The 19,887-nt window shown below is 43.1% G+C and overlaps 1 protein-coding gene and 1 long non-coding RNA gene across 6 annotated transcripts in view; one reads left to right on the top strand and one right to left on the bottom strand.

Moving 5' to 3' along the window:
* Positions 1-6,459, top strand: part of LOC127434510 (uncharacterized) — a 48,656-nt gene extending 42,197 nt beyond the window's left edge. For 2 of the 3 annotated variants that reach the window (XR_007896058.1, XR_007896056.1), the window contains one exon: positions 6,318-6,459. This is a non-coding gene — a long non-coding RNA (uncharacterized LOC127434510). The remainder of the gene's footprint in view (positions 1-6,317) is intronic. The other variant, XR_007896057.1, reaches the window with a different exon arrangement.
* The window catches only part of LOC127434484 (mitogen-activated protein kinase kinase kinase 15-like), a 53,179-nt gene that overhangs the window by 12,087 nt on the left and 21,205 nt on the right, over positions 1-19,887 (bottom strand). For all 3 annotated transcript variants that reach the window (XR_007896052.1, XM_051687302.1, XM_051687300.1), the window contains exons 17-26: positions 16,672-16,802; positions 16,316-16,421; positions 15,246-15,403; positions 14,169-14,352; positions 10,672-10,849; positions 8,749-8,923; positions 8,466-8,651; positions 6,974-7,079; positions 6,403-6,634; positions 534-649 (exon numbers count right to left, since the gene is read on the bottom strand). Coding sequence is in view for 2 of the 3 variants with exons in the window: in XM_051687302.1 (XP_051543262.1) it covers positions 534-649; positions 6,403-6,634; positions 6,974-7,079; positions 8,466-8,651; positions 8,749-8,923; positions 10,672-10,849; positions 14,169-14,352; positions 15,246-15,403; positions 16,316-16,421; positions 16,672-16,802 (1,572 nt within the window). In the remaining variant the exon portion in view is untranslated. The remainder of the gene's footprint in view (positions 1-533; positions 650-6,402; positions 6,635-6,973; positions 7,080-8,465; positions 8,652-8,748; positions 8,924-10,671; positions 10,850-14,168; positions 14,353-15,245; positions 15,404-16,315; positions 16,422-16,671; positions 16,803-19,887) is intronic.

Below are 19,887 nucleotides of genomic sequence, written 5' to 3'. Positions count from 1 at the left end.
GGATATGAAGTTTAGATTCATGTGAAAATAAAATAATTTTAAGCATTTTAGCATCAGGCTGCAACATAGCAAAATGTGAAAAAAAATGAAGGGGTCTGAATACTTAATGAATGCCCTGTATATACAGTATATATAGCCTATATAGTATTTCTGTTAATACTATCTAAATGCATTTATTTTCATACTTACAGTATAATCTTAATTGGTTTATTTCTGTATAATACTTCTCCTATTTTATTTTCATAATTTACTTTTCTTATTTATTTTTCCTTTCTTCATTTGTTTATTTCTGTATTTCTTCATTCTATATGATAACGAGGATGCGTGGATTTCACATTCAGGTTCTGCTTTCAAGCTCAGATTAGAGAAACTGAAACAGGTCAGGGCAGGCAATTCGACTTTGATAGAGGTAATTACAGGTGTCACAGTTTTAAATTTAGTCACATCAAGTCCTTAATAATTGTTAAAAGTATGGTTGTATAGGTGATTCTAAATTAGTAAGAGAAAGTATTTGATTTTTAACACATGCTAACCTGCAACAGGCTGCTGTCTGATCCTGATAAGCTCAATGTCATGCGCCCGCTGCTGGAGAGTTTGTCTCAGTACCTGCTGATACTCTTTCTCCTTTTGCACCAGTTCTTCAAGCAGCCTACAGAGAGTAATAAAACACTGAAACACTTTCCCTCAGCCCCTTCAAGCATTATGAACAAATTCTAGTGTTATACTATGATGACATACTTTTTTAAATCCAGCAGTATGGCATAAAACGGCATGGTTACTTGTGTAACCTCCTTTCGCTGATGGAGGGAACGAGACATTGTGTCAATGTAGTGACACTAGGGGTCACTCTTGGGAGCCCGAGACACCTCTGGTCCTTGATAAAAGGCCAATGAAAATTGGCGAGTGGTATTTGCATGCCACTCCACCGGACATATGGGTATAAAAGGAGCTGGTATGCAACCACTCATTCAGGTTTTATGCTGAGGAGCCGATATAAGGTCCGGCCATTTCAGCGGGTAGTTCAGCATTGTGGCAGGAGGGACACAACGTCTCGTTCCCTCCATCAGGGAATGGAGGTTACACAAGTAACCATGACGTTCCCTATCTGTCACTCACTCAACATTGTGTTGATGTAGTGACACTAGGGGTCCCTATAAGAAACGCCACAATTGGCTGAACTGTGTTATGTGAACTGGCGGTGTGTGGTGGGCAGACTACTGTGTGCCTCATAGCCAGCACACCAGGTCGACACATAACCTCCCCCAACATAGTTATGAGTGTCGAACGGCCCTTTTTGGGGACAAGTCGACTACCCAAGAGATAGAGACAGGCTTAACCCAGTCGTGGCCTCTTTTCCCCTTCTCTTTTTTCCACTCCCTAAAAAAGAAAGGGGATTATCCGACTGGGCCTCCAGGTCTAGTCGGGGGGTGTCCCTCCCAAGGGGAAGACACAGCGGAGACCACACTTCACCCAAAGTGAGGGGGGGATATTTAAGTGGAAGGATACATCACATGGTCTTTCCGACCATGTGGAGAGTCTTCAAGGTAGATCCTGCCCAATGGGGGAGGAGTTACTACAAACATGGAGACTGGGGTAGAGGGGCTCTGCCCAAGGAAGACGCAGTTTGCTGACAGGGAGACGAATTAGCGGAAGATAAATATATCGCATGGGGTTAGCCTTACAGGGAACCGCCACATGCGGAGCACCTACCCCAGATCAGGACTCTTAGCATGTGTACTGGGCCGGCAGCGAATCTCTCTGAAAACTCGACTGCCACAGGGCTCGGAGGAAGTCAACCAGGGAACAAACTTGTGAACACTACTGGGAATTAATGGCGCACGTCTTCAGTTCAAAAGGAGGTGGAAGGCGCTATGTGCAAGCGATACACCCGGCCGGCTATCCCGGGCTTATCCGCTTGTGTTGCGTGCCACTACCTGGGACGAAACCGGTTCCACCCTGAGGTCGTAGAACCTTGCAAAGGTGTTGGGTGTTGCCCAGCCTGCTGCTCTGCAAATGTCTGTTAGAGAGGCACCTCTGGCCAGGGCCCAGGAAGCCGCTATACCCCTGGTAGAATGAGCTCGTAGCCCTACCGGGGGCGGCATGTCCTGGGCGAGATATGCCATAGTTATGGCGTCAATGAGCCAGTGGGCGATCCTCTGCTTGGAGACAGCGCTTCCTTTCCGCTGTGCACCAAAGCAGATAAAGAGCTGCTCAGAGACTCTAAAGCTCTGCGTGTTATCCAAATAGATGCGTAAAGCGCGCACCGGACACAGCAATGACAGGGCTGGGTCTGCCCCCACCTGGGGCAGCGCTTGCAGGTTCACCACCTGGTCCCTAAAAGGGGTGGTGGGAACCTTGGGCACATAGCCCGGTCGGGGTCTCAGGATCACGTGAGAGTAACCCGGACTGAACTCCAGGCACGTTTTGCTGACAGAGAATGCTTGCAGGTCACCTACCCTCTCGATGGAAGTGAGTGCAGTCAGGAGGGCAGTCTTCAAGGTGAGTGCCTTAAGCTCGGCTGACTGCAAAGGCTCAAAGGGGGCTCTCTGTAGACCCTGAAGAACTACAGAGAGGTCCCATGAGGGAATGAGGCACGGTCTGGAGGGATTCAGCCTCCTGGCACCTCTTAGGAACCTGATGATCAGGTCGTGCTTCCCTAAGGACTTACTGTTGACTGCGTCGTGGTGTGCTGCTATGGCGGCAACATACACCTTCAAGGTGGAAGGGGACAGCCTCCCTTCCAACCTCTCCTGCAGGAAGGAAAGCACTGATCAGAAGAACACCACTTAGCAAACAGATGCCACTTAAAGGCATACAGGTGCCTCATAGAGGGGGCCCTAGCCCGCTTAAGTCTTCTGCGTCCCGTCCAAGGGCCAGACATGGAGATTCCACAGGTCTGGTCGCGGGTGCCAGAGGGTGCCCCGCCCCTGAGAAAGAAGGTCCTTCCTCAGGGGAATTCACCAGGGGGGAGCTGTCGCGAGGAGCGTGAGGTCCAAGAACCACGTCTGGGTGGGCCAGTAAGGTGCTACTAGGACGACCTGCTCCTCGTCATCCCTGACCTTGCACAGGGTCTGTGCAAGCAGGCTCACTGGTGGAAATGCATATTTGCGTAGGCCAGGGGGCCAGCTGTGTGCCAGCACGTCTATGCTGAGGGGAGCCTCGGTGAGGGCATACCAGAGCGGGCAGTGGGAGGATTCTTGGGAGGCGAACAGGTCCACCTGTGCCCATCTGAATCGACTCCAAATCAGCTGGACCACCTGAGGGTGGAGCCTCCACTCTCCCCTGAGGGTAACCTGCCATGACAGCACGTCCGCTGTAGTGTTGAGGTTGCGCCTCATATGCATCAACCCGAGCGGGATGGCCACCGCCGAGGAGGCTATATGCCCCAGGAGCCTCTGAAAAAGTTTCAGTGGAACCGCTGTTTTCAGCGGCCAGCACCGACTGGGCACGCTCGTTCATAAGGCGTGCCGTCAAGGAGACTGAGTCCAACTCCAAACCGAGAAAAGAGATGCTCTGAACCGGGAGGAGCTTGCTCTTTTCCCAGTTGACCTGAAGCCCTAGTCGGCTGAGGTGTGAGAGCACCAGGTCCCTGTGTGCGCACAACATGTCTCGAGAGTGAGCTAGGATTAGCCAGTCGTCGAAATAGTTGAGAATGCGAATGCTTCCTTCCTCCCTGGGTCACATACCCGGTGTGTACGGTCGTCACCACAACTATCGTCCACAGGTTTTTTCTTGCAGCATTGGCGCTCCAGCAGTGGCCTTTCTGCCCCTGAGCGCCCAGCTGTGGCACACAGCCGCCCCCGATGTGGCAGTCTCCACAGGTTACGAGGACAGGCCTCTTCCTCCCCTGTCCCAGGCTGTTCCGGGGGTGGTCACAAGGAGCCAGGTAAGTGCTTCGATGTCCTAGACTCAGCATGGCCACGACGTGGTGTGGCACCTCGAGATCCGCCCCACCTCCTTCTGCTGCTTCACCGCCAAGAACTGCTGGGCAAAGTCCTCGACAGTGTCGCCGAATAGGCCCGCCTGGGAAATGGGGGCAGCAAGGAACCGTGTCTTGTCAGCCTCGCCCATCTCGACCAGGTTGAGCCAAAGGTGGCGCTCCTTGACCACTAGTGTGGCCATCGTCCACCCGAGAGACTGCGCCATGACCTTTGTCACTCAGAGAGCGAGGTCAGTCGCCGAGCGCAGTTCCTGTATCTGATCTGGGGTGGAACTACCCTCGTGCAGTTCTTTCAACGCCTTGGCTTGGTGGACCTGCAGGAGAGCCATGGCGTGCAGGGCAGAGGCGGCTTGTCCAGCCACGCTGTAGGCTTTAGCCGTCAGGGACGACGTGAGCCTACAGGGTTTGGACGGGAGCTTAGGGCGTCCGCGCCAGGTGGCGGTGCTCTGTGGGCATAGGTGCACCGTGAGCGCCTTATCCACTGGGGGAATCACCGTATAGCCCCTGGCCACCCCGCCATTGAGGGTAGTGAGAGCGGAGGAACTGCGGAATCGGGGCCGGGCAGTAAACGGTGCCTCCCACGACTTCGTCAGCTCCTTGTGCTCTTCCGGGAAGAATGGCAATGGAGCGGGGCGTGGCTGCTTTGAGCGGCCGCCTGGGAAAGCATGTCCACTATTTTGTCATCGGCCTGTGACTGAGCAATCGTCCCCAAAGGGGGAAGCCCAGCTGAGGCTTCTGCTTCCGACTGGACAAGCCCACTCTCCGATGCAGCGCTCAAGAGCTCATCATCTTCGCGGGCTCCGAACAAGAAGCCAGACTCGCCGTGAGACGAGCCGGCGAACTCATCCAGAAGCCCGATTGGGGCAGACGAGCGTGCTGGGGAATGGGAGGTCTGCGGGGGGATACCCGGCGGAGATGATCCCATTGGGGTCCCCAAATCGCCCCCAGTGCTAGCCGCGGTGGCCTCATACCCGTAGGTAGAAGGACCAAGGCGGGGAGCCACTGGGGTGCTTCTTACGAAAGCAAGCCGCGACCACAACGTTGCCATGGTCATGTTCTCGCAGTGAGAACATGAACCATCCACAAACGCTGCCTCTGTGTGGGTCGCGCCCAGACACGAAAGACAGCGATCATGACCATCCGAAGTTGATAGATAATGACCGCAACCAGGAATAACACACAATCGGAAAGCCATCTTTAAAAAGACGTTCCGTGTGTGCCGCTCTTTTAGAGAAATATATACTCTTTCAGAAAATATACTCTCTTGTTTTTCTGCCGAAGCACCCACGGGCATTCTCTGCAGTGCACCAGTGCAGAGGAGAGAGAAGCCGCTGAAATGCACCGTCAGATCCAGCAGAGGTGAATGAACAGTAGTATTCAGCTCAATGAGCATGACCGTTCAGCTCCGAAGAGAAAATCTGAATGAGTGGTTGCATACCAGCTCCTTTTATACCCGTATGTCTGGGGGAGTGGCATGCAAATACCACTCGCCAATTTTCATTGGCCTTTTATCAAAGACCAGAGGTGTCTTGGGCTCCCAAGTGTGACCCCTAGTGTCACTACATCGACACAACGTCGAGTGAGTGACAGATGGGGAACAAAATGCATTTAAAACTATCAAACAATCAAAATCTACATTTAGGTTGCAAAATTAACATGCATGCAAAATGGGAGTAAAAATGGGCTTTGGTGGAGAGTACATAACAAGTTCATTTAAAATGTGCACTTAAAAAACTAATTTTTACACAGAAATTAATAGTACTTTATTTTTTTATTTTTTTATTTTAGTGTCTAAAATGATTCACAGATGAAGACTCCAGTGATATCTTTAGTCTAATAAAATGTTTTATTTTACATGTAGCAGGTCGTGTCAAGGCGGCTGCCACGTTGATGTCACACGTCATGCCGAATACTATTCGTTAAATAAAAATAAAGTGCATCTTTACGCAAGTCGAATTTAAAGAGTGATAGTCTGATCATCATTAATGTAAGTAATGTGCATGATTCAAATAACGACATACAAACTGTCTACTAAAGAAAACACTCCTCGAAACTCATGCGCAAATTCAACAGTCTAGAATGTCGATGTTTTTTTTTTGTCCAGAATTCCATGTCATGACACATGTGGCATATTCCTCACAACAAAATGAAAATATAAGGAACAAAACAAAGTGTCTTGACATTGTTCTGCCAGGAAAGTTTCATAGAGACTCATCTTGTATGTAATACTGTTAGTGACACAAAGGCCACAGATAAAGCAATTTATTACAAATATATTTTGGAATATGCAAAAATCATAGAATTTTTTACAAATAATAATGCAAAACATAGCTTCATAGTCTATACATTTTTTCTTAAATTCACCTTCTGTTGGCAGGTGTGGCAAAATATTGGCCGCTTTCTACATTTAACCGCATACAACAGATTGATGGAGAGTGTTTTAGAGGAAGTGTGGTGTCTACCTGCTGGTTTCCTGTTTGAGGTGTCCGATCTGAGCTCCCAGTGGGTGCTGTGGCCGCTGAGCCTCATGGGATATGACTGAACTGATGGTGCTGACTCCAGATGTGAGTGCTTGATCTTCCTGCGTCACACGAGCCACTGAACTGAACTCCCCATCCTCTTCCTCATCTACTTCATCTGCGTCCTTATCTGCACCCTCACTTTCAGATGCTGGGCCAAAATGCGTCTGCAGCTCTAAAAATGGGAAAGTAACAATAATAATAATAATTATTATTATTATTATAATTACTATTATTAAAATAGATGTGATGTTATTGTTGTAGTCTAATGGTTATTTAGCCATAATTCTGTCAAATGGCAGAAATAGAACAATAATAAAAAAGAAATTGTTCTGCATATAGGGTATTAGACACTTAAAATGTAAATAATCTGGTAATATAACCAATTAATTGGTATCGGTATTTGTCTTAAAAACAATATCAGTCTGTCTCCACATAAGAGTCATATGAAAACTGTTGTTCTTCAGAATAAAATATGTCCTCTGGTTTGCTTTTCTCTTTCTTTTACACACACCTGGAATTAAAATGGTAACAGCTGCCTGAACAGCCCGTCTGATGATGTTGTCCATGGCAAACATCCAGTGAGGTTTAATGTGATGGTTCCTCAACACTTTATTCACCTGAGGCACAAAAGTGACAAGAGACAGGAATTATCATCAAGAAACCAACACAAGAGGGAGACACTGAGAAACTAAGGCTACATGGGAAAAAGGCACGAACACTTTAATATAATGATAAGCTCCTCTGCACCTTGATTTCATTTAAAAAGACTCGTAACTTTGTGCTCACAGATACATTAAATGAAAGCTCTAGGGAAATGCAATGAAAATATGTCAGTCAGCTTAGCTTAAACTCCTTATCAGAGGAGAATAGGCCTTGAATGTTTTAGGACAAAAAACTGTTTTAAGATAGTTAAAATACTTTTCTTAAAGCTTCGTACACTATTACACCTAAAAATGCATAATAACTTTAAAGCATCAAGTAATTTTACTGTACACAATGAAACTGATACTATTACATAATCACAGACAATCAATATAGTAATAGTATAGTACAGTATAGTATGGTATCTGGTATAGTATAATATGGTATCTATATTGCACCTGTTAAGAACAAATTCAGATTAACATGCATCAAGTCACATCTAGTTAGGACACAGTGCTAGAGTATAGTCTAGTATAGTACAGTACAATATAGTATAGAATAATACAGCATAGTTAAGTATAGTATAGTACAGTACTGTATAGTACAGACCAGTACAGTATTTTATAATATGGTATCTATATTGTGTCTGTTTAGGACAAATTCAGATTCAAATGCATCACGTCGCATCTATATAGGACAGAGTGTTATAGTATAATATAGTACAGTACAGTATAGTGTAGTGTATATTGTATAATTGTACAATGCAGCACAGTATCGTGTCTGTTTAGAACAAATTCGATAAACATGCATTATGTCATGTCTAGTTAGGAAACAGTGTTAGATTATAGTATGGTATAGTATCATATAGTACAGTTAAGTATAATATAGTATATTGTAGAACAGTACAGTATAGTATCATATGATCTCTATATCATGTGTGTTTTGGACAAATTCAGATTAAGATGCATCATGTCACGTCTCATTAGGACACAGTGTTTAAGTATAGTATAGTGTAGTATAATATGGTATCTGTATCACATCTGCTTAGGAAAAAATCAATTTACATGCATTACGTCATGTCTATTTAGGACACAATGTAAGAGTGTAGTGTAGTGTTGTATTGTACAGTACTGTATAGTATAATATGGTATCTATATCACTTCTGCTTAGGAAAAATTTAATTTACATGCATTAAGTCACATCTGGTTAGGACACAGTGTTAGAGTATAGCATTGTATAGTAGTATAGTACAGTTAAGTATAATATAGTATAGTATAATACTGTATATAGTATAGCACAGTATAGTAAAGTGTAGTGTAGTATAGTATAGTGTAGTGTAGTATAGTTTTATATCTACTCACAGAATCCTGGAAACCAAATAGAACCAGCTGGATCTGATTGATGGACGTGCTGTCAAAGTCCAGGTCCAGTTTGAGTTTCGAGATGGTGGTTGCCATGACGCGTCGCTCGGGGCAACGTATAAAGTCTCGCAAGATGCAGATGATCTGTTTGATGTGGTCCACTGACAACTTTAGCTCTTCTTGACCCTAAAATAGAGAGAGAGAGAGAGACAATCCTCTGTTTAAGATTCAGATATGTACACACAATCACATGCAAAAAATGCACATAAATATACTTGCACACCTGGATGTGGTTTTCCATTAGGTTGGAGGTCACTTTATCCTGGTCCTCATTAAGGACCTTGTAGAGTATGGCCCGTCGCTCACTGTCTTTCTTCAGGAGGAAGAGACCAGAGTCACTGTTCTCAGATGAGGCAGGAGAGCTGCGGTCTTCTGCTGTAGGACTCTCATCTGGAACACTGATAGAACACACACACTTTACAAACCGTTGCAGATGTGCATTGTCTATATTAGCAAAAATATCATAGGATTAACATGTTTTTTTTCTTAGCATAGTGGCATGACAATATGGTGTTTTTTTATGGTGAGTACCATGTAAATACCATGGTATAAGAATATGGTAATCATTCAGTACTATGGTATTATCATTCGATACCATCATTGCACTATGCTACAGACCCAATATACTGTTTTGTATAGTTGTCAATAAATTAAAATAACATTCATTAACATTCTAAAATGTTGAATTTGCAACAAAATTATATGTAATAAGTATTTTTGCCAGTAGTCTACAGCAGTCCTTTGGTGGTCTTATTAATGGTGTATTTCACTCATTGGTGATATTTCATACTTATAGTGCTTATAATGTCAAATTAGGTAAATGCAATAACTGTGTTAAATAAATTAAATATATATAAACATTTACTTAATCTCATTCAAGAAACACGAGCAGGACAAATTGCTCTGAAAATTGATAGTACTTGTATAACAATTTTATGTAAGAATGGATTTGCACAAAACACCTTTCCACTTGTGTTTCATGAATAAGGCCCATTATCTTTTAAGATTCATATTATATGTTTAAATATTTTTAATGACATAACATTTACCAGCCAAAGCATATATAATTGTGGATTAGTGATTAAAAAATATGATTTTAAAGATTTAATTCAAGAAGGAAATGAGTGAAAATGTTGATGCATATATGTGTTTCTTGGCTGTGACAGCTCTATGATTCGGTGTGTGCACTGAAACCGAGGAGAAAGGCTAAGTAAACTGTTTTGGGGATTATATTTATTAGCAGCCAGAGAGGAGCTGCTGTAAAAGTCATTATCTCATCACACACGTACATACACCTGCACAGCACACCTGTCTCCTCATTCCTCCGTGTTAATTAAACAGCGTTTCCATGGAGTCGAGCAGCCATCAGGACGGACCTCAGTGCTTCATACCCAGGTTGATTTAGAGTTGGAATGAGTGCCGTACTGACCACGGGTACTCAAGCTCCGTAAACACAGTCATGTCATTAACATTCCAGACTCTAATCTACCACTTACACAAATGGATACATTTACACATGCAAGCAGTCGCACACGTGCCAGAAAAAGCTATCGCTGTGGATGCTGCTCAGAGCAGGTCTTAAACTCATCCCGACTGATGTGAGAAACACTATGTGTGTGGGAAAGTTTGAGCTATAGAAAGAAGCATCATACCTGAAAATTTTTGAGACAAGTGGATTTTTTTTTAATTTTATTTTATTTAGTATTTTTAAACATTAAGTTGCACAATTATTATTGATAAAGAAAAGATGCTTATCTAAAATGGTGTGGCAAATATGAGGCATTACAGGTCTAAATCTGGTCAGTTCTATCAATTTGCACCTTTTACACTAGACCACAACTGCACCACTTGCCTATCCCAACATAAATTTAGATAAAGAACTATTAAGTTGTTAGTATTTTTTTACTAACAAAGTAAAAAATGGTGGGGACCCACCCAAAAAAAAAAAAAAAAAAAAAAAACTAAATTAAATCTAAACTAAATTGCATCAATTTAAATTAAATTAAATTAAATTAAATTAAATTAAATTAAATTGATACATGAGGCGCCAGGTTAAAGACCTCCTGCACTTTGGGCATAAAATATTCTCTTGCAACTGAGAGCTCTCGTGAGCAACACAAGTTGGACTGAAATCTTCTGAGCTCACCTAAGGAAGTTTGAGTTGGGCGGTTTAATGAAGTTCTCAGAGCTTGAGCGTTTTTTCTTCTCAAAGAACATGTCTTGTTTGGAGTCACAGTCTGGAGACACAGAGCCGGGTTCACTGCTGCTGCTCCCTGTGGCCTCTGCCTGCAGCTGTACTGGTAATGAAACACTGCGGATGTAGTCTACAAGGAGTAAAACACAAACACAGAGTCACATGTATACAAACATATACACACATTTTCACAATCTATTAGTCAGAAAAATGGGAAACATACTATCATTCTTGCTGAAAAGACCAGCTAGGTCACCAGCATATGCTGTGCTTTTTCTTACTGGTTAGGTGGTGTCCCCAAAAGTCTTTTTACCGGGTCGACCATGACTATGCAGGTCAACCTGCTTGGCCAGCAGCAAACCAGCACGAACCAGCACAAATCAGTCAGAACCACTCTTGCAGGTCTAAGCTGGTCTTTTCAGCAGGGATAAATACTTTACATTGAGGATGAACATTCACAAAAAATATTATGATAGTATTCAAATCAAATCCACTTTGAAAAGGAGAACGCTTGAGCCAAATTTGTATGAAACACCTGTAAAGCGAAAGAGCAACAAATTAAGAGAATGAAAAAAATGATAACAGACACAAAGGACCAAACAGAGCACAACAAAAGCATGCACTAAACACAGTCACCAGAAACCAGCAGAGCAGCAATTATTATGAGCTGATGGCCCTCAAGGAGACATAGATGGTGGACACAAACCTTGCCACACTGTTACACAGAGAATCCAAGTCCAAGCGAGCCAATTCGACAATTGGATGCCATCAAGGGAGAAGGAGACATTGTTAGTGGTTGGTTAGTTTTGGCCCTGTATTATAAAGCCTAGTGAATAAAACCAGTAAATTCACTGGTCTAAGGCATCGAGTAACACCAGTGTGGTTTGACTTTGCAGCCAACAGTCAGTAAAAAAATATTTCTGAATAATAAATCTGTTTACTTGTAATGTAATTATGATAAACTAAGGAACGTCCTATTTATAGATGATATATGATTTAAGATATCTACAGTTGTACTCAAAATTTTGCATACCCTTGGAGAATTGGTAATATATGTACCATTTTTAAAGAAAACATGAGTGAGCAGGCAAAACACATTTCTTTTATGTCTTATGGTATTCATATTCAACTGTAGGTTATAACAGAATGGCTCAATCGTAAAACAAAACATGGCAACAAAGAAAAAAATGAAATGACCCCTGTTCAAAAGTCTGCATACCCTTAGTTCTTAATACTGTGTCTTGCCCCCTTTAGTATCAATGACAGCGTGCAGTCTTTTGTAATAGTTGTCTATCAGGCCCCAAATTCTTGCAGGTGGTATAGCTGCTCATTGGCAAAATGCCTCCAGGTCATGCAAAGTCTTTGGTCGTCTTGCATGAACTGCACGTCTGAGATCTCCCCAGAGTGGCTCGATGATACTAAGGTCAGGAGACTGTGATGGCCACTCCAGAACCTTCACCTTTTTCTGCTGTAACCACTGGAGGGTTAACTTGGCCTTGTGCTTAGGGTCATTGTTGTGCTGGAAAGTCCAAGAGCGTCCCATGCGCAGTTTTCGTTCAGAAGAATGCAAATTGTCTGCCAGTATTTTCTGATAACATGCTGCATTCATCTTGCCATCAATTTTCAAAAGATTCCCCGTGCCTTTAGAGCTCAAACACCCCCAAAACATCAGTGAGCCACCACCATGCTTCACAGTGGGGATGGTATTCTTTTCACTATAGGCCTTGTTGACCCCTCTCCAAACATAGCGCTTATGGTTGTGACCATAAAGCTCTATTTTGGTCTTGTCACTCCAAATTACAGTGTGCCAGAAGTTGTGAGGCATGTCAAGGTGTTGTCGGGCATATTGTAACCAGGCTTTTTTGTGGCATTGGCACAGTAAAGGCTTCTTTCTGGCAACTCGATCATGCAGCTCATTTTTGTTCAAGTATCGTCATATTGTACTCCTTGGAATAACCACACCATCTTTTTGCAGAGCAGCCTGTATTTCTCCTGAGGTTACCTGTGGGTTTTTCTTTGTATCCCAAACAATTCTTCTGGCAGCTGTGGCTGAAATCTTTCTTGGTCTACCTGACCTAGGCTTGGTATCAAGAGATCCCTGAATTTTCCACTTCTTAATTAGTGATTGAACAGTACTGACTGGCATTTTCAAGGCTTTGGATATCTTTTATATACTTTTCCAAATTTATAAAGTTCCATTACCTTGTTACGCAGGCCTTTTGACAGTTCTTTTCTGCTCCCCATGGCTCAGTATCTAGCCTGCTCAGTGCATCCACACGAGAGCTAACAAACTCATTGACTATTTATACACAGACACTAACTGCAATTTAAAAAGCCACAGGTGTGGGAAATTAACCTTTAATTGCCATTTAAACCTGTGTGTGTCACCTTGTGTGTCTGTAACAAGGGTATGTAAACTTTTGATCAGGGCCATTTGGGTGATTTCTGTAAACATTATGATATAAAAAGGAGCCAAACAACTATGTGATAATAAATGGCTTCATATGATCACTATCTTTAAATAAAAGACAGTTTTTTTTGCATGATCAGTCATATTTTCAAAATCAATGCCAAAATTTCACAATTTCTTCCAGGATATGCAAACTTTTGAGCAAAACTGTATATATGATTGTGACGAGGATGAGGGCTTAGCCGGGCCGTGATGGAGCACGGCCAGCGCTGAATCGGCTGATCAGCAAGAGAGCAAGATAAGGAGAGGACGGAGATGCCGGTTCAGGAGAGAGAGATGCACGCGGCTGTGTTGTGTGTGTCTGTTTGTGTTATGGTTTATGTTTGTTTTATGTTGAGTTTTGCATTAAAACTTTATGTTGACTGTTCAGCTGGTTCCCGCCTCCTCCTTGCCCAACTGCCAATAATGTTGGCTGTAATGTTTAATGTTAGAAATGAAGATATAGACAGCTATGCCACTAACAAACATTCTTGTCAGACTTTTGGCCATGTGAACAAGAAATCTTGAGAGATTTCTGAGAAAGCAGCAAGCGTGTTTGTGTGAAACACTACACCATGAGAATTATTTTCATGGACAGCAGGATAGCTGAAATGTGCTGCACGAGTGGAAGCCATTTGTGAAGTTAAAGTGAGTCCGTACTGTTCAGATTTTTCTCAGGCTTGCTATAGATTTTTCTCAGGCCCCTCCCCTGCACAGAAATAGGTGACATTGCTTGTATAAGTCCAATGTGGACTGCAAGTGACCGGCTGAGAGCAGTTTAAACCTGTTGCGAATATCCGAGACAGCGGTGAGATGCAGGAATGCTGGGCTATGGGGGGGGTTTGGCATCTCTGTGTGTTTGCCTGAGAGAAATGTTCTATGTGTGCTCTCTCAAGACCCAAAATGCCATACACACCATGGATATGACCAGAGGGGTCAACCCAGGTTGCATTATTATCACAGCTGTGAAAAGCATGTAAGACTTGGTCAGAGATGTTACCTGAGGGTTTGAATGCAATCTTGTTCTTTTTGCCTTTGATGTGTTGACGTAAAAACAGATCTTTGAGCAGGTCCCCAGCCATCGCTCGTTTATTAGGGTCAGGCTCAAAGCAGGACAGGATAAAGGATTTGGCCTCTGAGGAAAGAGACTCTGGGATCTCAGGGTGGATTTTAAACATGCCCACCTAGCACAATTGGAATAGACATGAGTGGAGGAGAGTACAAAAAATATGACAGCTAAATTTAAAACAAAATATTTTACAAAATATTGCAATGATCCACAATTTTTCTAACTGAAGACTTGGTTAAATTTTTTGGGATAATTTTTTGAATTCCAGACAAATCTGAATTAAATTTAATTGGCAATTTGGCATCTATTTTTTTTTTCTTTTTTTTTTTTCTGATATACATATAAATATTCTGTGTATATAATATAATTATAATTATATACATAATAAAAAAAAAATTATAAACAAAAACAAATGGGCATACACCAATCATCAAATCATTTAAAGACACTCAAAAAACACAGGATTTCTTTTTTTATCATTGTTTTTGTATTCATTTATGAAATCATTGATATGAAATTTTGATATAATTTCAAATAAACTTTTCATTTAACCAATTAATTTCAAAAGGTCAAACAGAAATAGTCCTCTATCCATTTAATAATGTTATTGTTTAAGCAATTTCCATCTGTGTTCACATTTTGAACTTTGATTTATAATCTTATGATACTTATCCATTTGATAAATTCACTGTTTCTTCACAAAAAAACATGCACAACTAAACTTCAAAACAAAACAATGCATCTCTCAGAACTTCATGCTTCACGTCCAAAATATCAGACTGCAATGACCCCATTTTTGTATTTGGAGGCTAGGTTGATTTTTATTTTTCAAATGAGTTTATCTGTATTTTGATAAACTAAATATTCAGCATTTTACTGCGTGTAAACTATTTTGATGCAAGAATTGCTTGAGAATATTTTACTTTCATATTGTTCAGAGCATCAAACACATCACCTGGTGTGAACGGGCCATAATTTATAAATATTGTTAAAGAAAATTCCCTTTACCTTAAACATGGCGGCCTGTGGCTCTCCCAGCTCATGGAAAGGGGGTTTGCCTGTCGCCATCTCTATGATAGTACACCCCAAAGACCAAATATCAGCAGGTGCCCCATAACCTCTTGGGCCTTTATCGATGATTTCAGGGGCCATGTACTGCAACGTGCCTAGACAGTGGTTTACCAAGGACAGAATTTAATTAGAAAAGAATGTGCTGTTACAAGAATTTACAGAAAGTAAAATAAATAAAGGAGAGCCGGATGAAATGATGATGACAGCAGTGGAGTATGGCGAGAGGAAGAGAGGGAGGAAGGACGGATGAGTGCACCTGCTCTAATGCCTTAACAGACTCTAATGAAACACAAACACACTCCCATCTCAGAAGCTATGCTAAACTAGTTACTTTCCCTCAGGAGACATTCTCATGTTACCAGTGACAGGGACTCATAATCACTCACTGTGCTGTCTGTTTTGTGTAACAAGAGTTATCTTAGCCCTGGAGTTTGTCCCAATACACACGAGGTTTAACTAGAAAATGATGTGTAGCAGCCTTGTTAGTGCAAAAGAAGGCAACTACATTTACATTTTTTGCTTGTATTAGTCTACAGGTCTCAGTAGAACTAAGTTATGTGCCCTGCTGAAAAGACCATCTTAGACCAGCATGAATGTGGCTGATTTATGTTGGTTTGTTATGGTCTTTTTCTTTTTCTCCATACAATGAAAGTGTATGGCAACTGACACCAAACATCTCCTTTTGTGTTCCATGGAAGAAAGTAAGTGATAAGGGTTTGGAACGACATAAGGGTAAGTAAATGTTGACAGAATTTTCATTTTTGGGTGAACTATCCCTTTAAGGTACCACAACAGTGTTGTGATGGGGGAGGTGCCCTGGCATAGACAGGAGCATCCTATTTGGTGGGGCTAATGAGTGGCTGAACTATAACTAAAACCAAACCTGTGACCTGGCAAGACCTCCAGGAGGTGTGATAAATGGCACACAACACAGGTCAGATGGAAAAGGGTCACTTTAAAAGCACTCTCTTTAAAAAGACAACGAATGTAAAACATAAATAATATACCAGTAAATGTTTCTGTGCAGGGATTGACTCCAGCCAGCCTCTTGGATGTACCAAAATCTGAGATTTTCAACACACCGCTGTAGGTGTTGACCAGGACATTATCCCCCTGTGAACAGACATATATGGTCACTGACTGTCCAATTCAAGTCATAGTCAAATACATTTTAGAGCACATTTTAAAAACAGGAGACATTGACCCACAGTGCTTTACAACTGTAAGAAAACTTTAAAAAGTAAAAACGAAGAACATTAAATAAAGAAAATAATACATAAATAATGACAACAATGATCATGGTAAAAATAGTCATCTTAATGTAGATCCAAAAGATTTATCACAGTTTTGCTGTTGTTGTTACCTTGATGTCCCGATGAACAATTTGGTTCTCATGTAAATAACGAAGTCCTTCCAAGATCTGTCGGGTGTAGAAGATTATAGTAGCTTCTTTCAGGGGACCCCACTTTGAACGTAACAAAGCTGACAAACTGCCTGTGAATAAAGGTGACAAATATGTCACAAACAGTGCTGGGTAGTAGCAGATTACATTAATCAGATTGCATAATCCTAGTACTTGTAATAAGATTTCATTACATTTTAAAATACTTGTAGTCAGATAAGAGTTAATTATTGATTAGACATATGGATTACATTTTTACATAATAAATATGCAATGGCAGTAAATTGTTCATAAATTATCCGTCATAGTTTGGGCTAAGGCTCCTATTTTATCCCATTTCCTTGTGTTTCCTTGTTTTCCCTTTCCTTGTGTTTTCTGTGTTTGTCTCTTGTTATTCCCCACATTTGTCTGTGATTATGGTTTGTTCCGGGCATGGTGCTCCACTCGGCTCCTCCTCCTCCTCCTGATTGTATCAACCAACTCACCTGTTCCTCATCTTCTCATCAGCCTGTAAGTACATAAACCCTGGTTCTCCAGTCACTTGTTGCCAGATTGGTCAGTCAGTCAGTGTGGTACTGACGTTTAGGCCTCCTAGTGATTTTTGCTCAGCTCTACCTACCTAGAGTTTTGCCTTTTGTGTGTAACCCCCAGTCTCTCCTATATTCCAGGACCACGACTCACCCAGCCTGCCTGCAGCTCCGCTCAGCCACTTACCGCCAGCCCGGCTAGTCCTCTGCCTCCGCCTTCACCAGTCTGTTTTCTGCTATCTGTTTCTACAAATATCTTGTAATAAACCTGTTGAACCAACTTCCTTCTCCGTGTCTGTGTTCTGTTTGAGTCCAGAACTGTCATTGGTCATAACAGAACAATCTGGCCAACATGGACCATGCAGAATCAGATTCTGTTCAGAAAGCCCTCTCAAGCCAAGGTGTACTCCTCTGACAGCATGAACAACAACTCCGGGATCTTGCTGGGAGTAACCACACCATGGCAGGTCAGATTTCTCAGGTCAGTAATCAATTGAACACAATTTCCTCTCTACTTGCTCAGTTGTCGACTGGTCGCCAGCCCGTTCCTGCTGCCTCACCTCCCACTCATCAGCCCGTTGCGGGAAGCTTATGTTCCTGACACCGACCACTACTCGTGAGACCTGGGAAAATGTAAATCCTTTCTACTCCAGTGTTCTCTAGTTTTTGGCCAGCACCCGCAAACTTACTCCACTGATGAAGGTAAGATCTCCTACTTCTAAGGGGAAATGCTTTAGCGTGGGCTACGGCCATCTGGGACAACCAAACTGCTGCTTTTGCTTTTTTCTCTTTCACAGCAGAGCTAAGGAAAGTTTGATCACCCGGTTCAAGGAAAAGAAGCCACCAAGCATTTACTCTCCCTTCGTCCAGGCCTCCAGTGTTACCGAATATTCTGTGGAATTCCGCACTATAGCCACGGAGTCCAGCTGAAAAGATAAGGCTCTCCAGAAGGTGTTTAAGAGGACTCAGTGATCAAGTTAAGGATGAAATTGCTGTAAAGATGAATTTGACTCCATTGTTTCCCTCACCAAAAAACTAGATAACCGCTCAGAGAAAGGTAGAATCTACTGTAGATTCTGCAACGGCTCAGAAAGGTTCAGTAGCTCTTACCTTTCACCCACCTCCTGTTTATCTCCCTGGCACCCTGCAAAAACTGCCACCGATCACCTCCCAATCCACAAGCCCCAACTAATTCCACTCCATCTGGTGAGGAGCCCATGCAATTGGGTCGGGCCCAGCTTACTCCTGCTGAACGTCTTCAAAGATTGAATGCGGGTGAGTATATCTACTGTGGCTGGCTTGGTCATTTCCTTGTCACTTGCCCCTCCCGGCCAAAAGAGGGGGCTCACCAGTAGGTGAGGATTTACTGGTGAGCCAGGTTCCCTATTCTGTGTCCCCTCTCTGCATGCAAATTCAAGCTACCCTGTGTGCTAATCAATGTCCCCTTCCTCTGCTAACCCTGGTTGAATCTGGCACTGATGACAGCTTACTGGATGGCAAACTAACTTCCCAGATTGGAATTCCTGTTGAACCGCTGGCCTCTCCCAACACGGTGAATGCTCTGGATGGAAGATTACTGGCTCGTGTTACTCATTGCACTGCCCCGCTACTCCTGGTCCTCTCTGGTAACCATCGTGAGCACATTCAACTCAACAACTCTCCCATGTCTCCTCTGGTTCTAGGATACATGTGGTTGAAATTACATAACCCACATATTGACTGGTCTGTTTGAAGATAATCAATTGGAGCTTACCCTGTCATTCATTCTGTTTGCAGTTTTCTCTCCCATCTGCAGAAGCTGTTGTTGCACCACCTACTCTGGAACCCCCTGATCTGTGTTCTATTCCCTCAGTGTACCACGACCTGATCACGCCTTTGCCATTCTCAAGGAACTGTTCACCTTAGCCCCAGTGTTAATTCAACCGGATCCCTCCCTGCAATTCATCGTAGAAATGGATGCCTCTGATTCTGGTGTTGGAGTTAATTTGCCCAGCATTCAGCTCCAGAACAAAAACTTAATCCTCTTGCCTCCTCCCATCGCCTGACCTCTGAGTGCAATTACGATGTGGGGAGCTGTGAGTTGTTGCCAGTTAAGCTAGCCCTAGAAGAATGGAGACACTCTGTCGAGGGGACAGAACAACCATCCGCTGTGTGGACTGACCATAAAAATTTAGCCTAAATCCAAACTGCCAAACAGCTGAATTCTCATCAGGCCCGCTGTGCCTTGTTCTTTGGTCGCTTCAACTTCACCCTAACATATCGCCCTGGCTCTAAGAATGGCAAGCCTGACACACTCTCCTGTCAGTTCGTCTCCGAGGACACCTCCCCGAGCCAGGATTCTCCCATCTTCCTGCATGATACGAGCGATTTACCTGGGAGATTGAGTCAGTGGTCAAGGAGGCCCAATGTGCACAGCCCGACCCCGGTAATGTTCCCCCTGACTGTTTGTTTGTCCCAGACTGTGTTCCCAAGTTCTCCAGTGGGGTCACTCCCGATTTGCTTGCCACCCTGGGTCCAGTTGCACCCTTGACCTTCTGAAACGACACTTCTGGTGGCCTACTATGGATGCGGACACTCGGGCCTTCGTCGCTGCCTGCTCTGTGTGCACCCGTGGGAAATCCTCACACCGTCAGGAGGCTGTTGGACGTGT

Source organism: Myxocyprinus asiaticus, chromosome 44 (genome assembly GCF_019703515.2).
Source record: "Myxocyprinus asiaticus isolate MX2 ecotype Aquarium Trade chromosome 44, UBuf_Myxa_2, whole genome shotgun sequence".
Classification (NCBI taxonomy): Eukaryota; Metazoa; Chordata; class Actinopteri; order Cypriniformes; family Catostomidae; genus Myxocyprinus; species Myxocyprinus asiaticus.
This window is presented reverse-complemented; position numbering and strand designations above follow the sequence as displayed.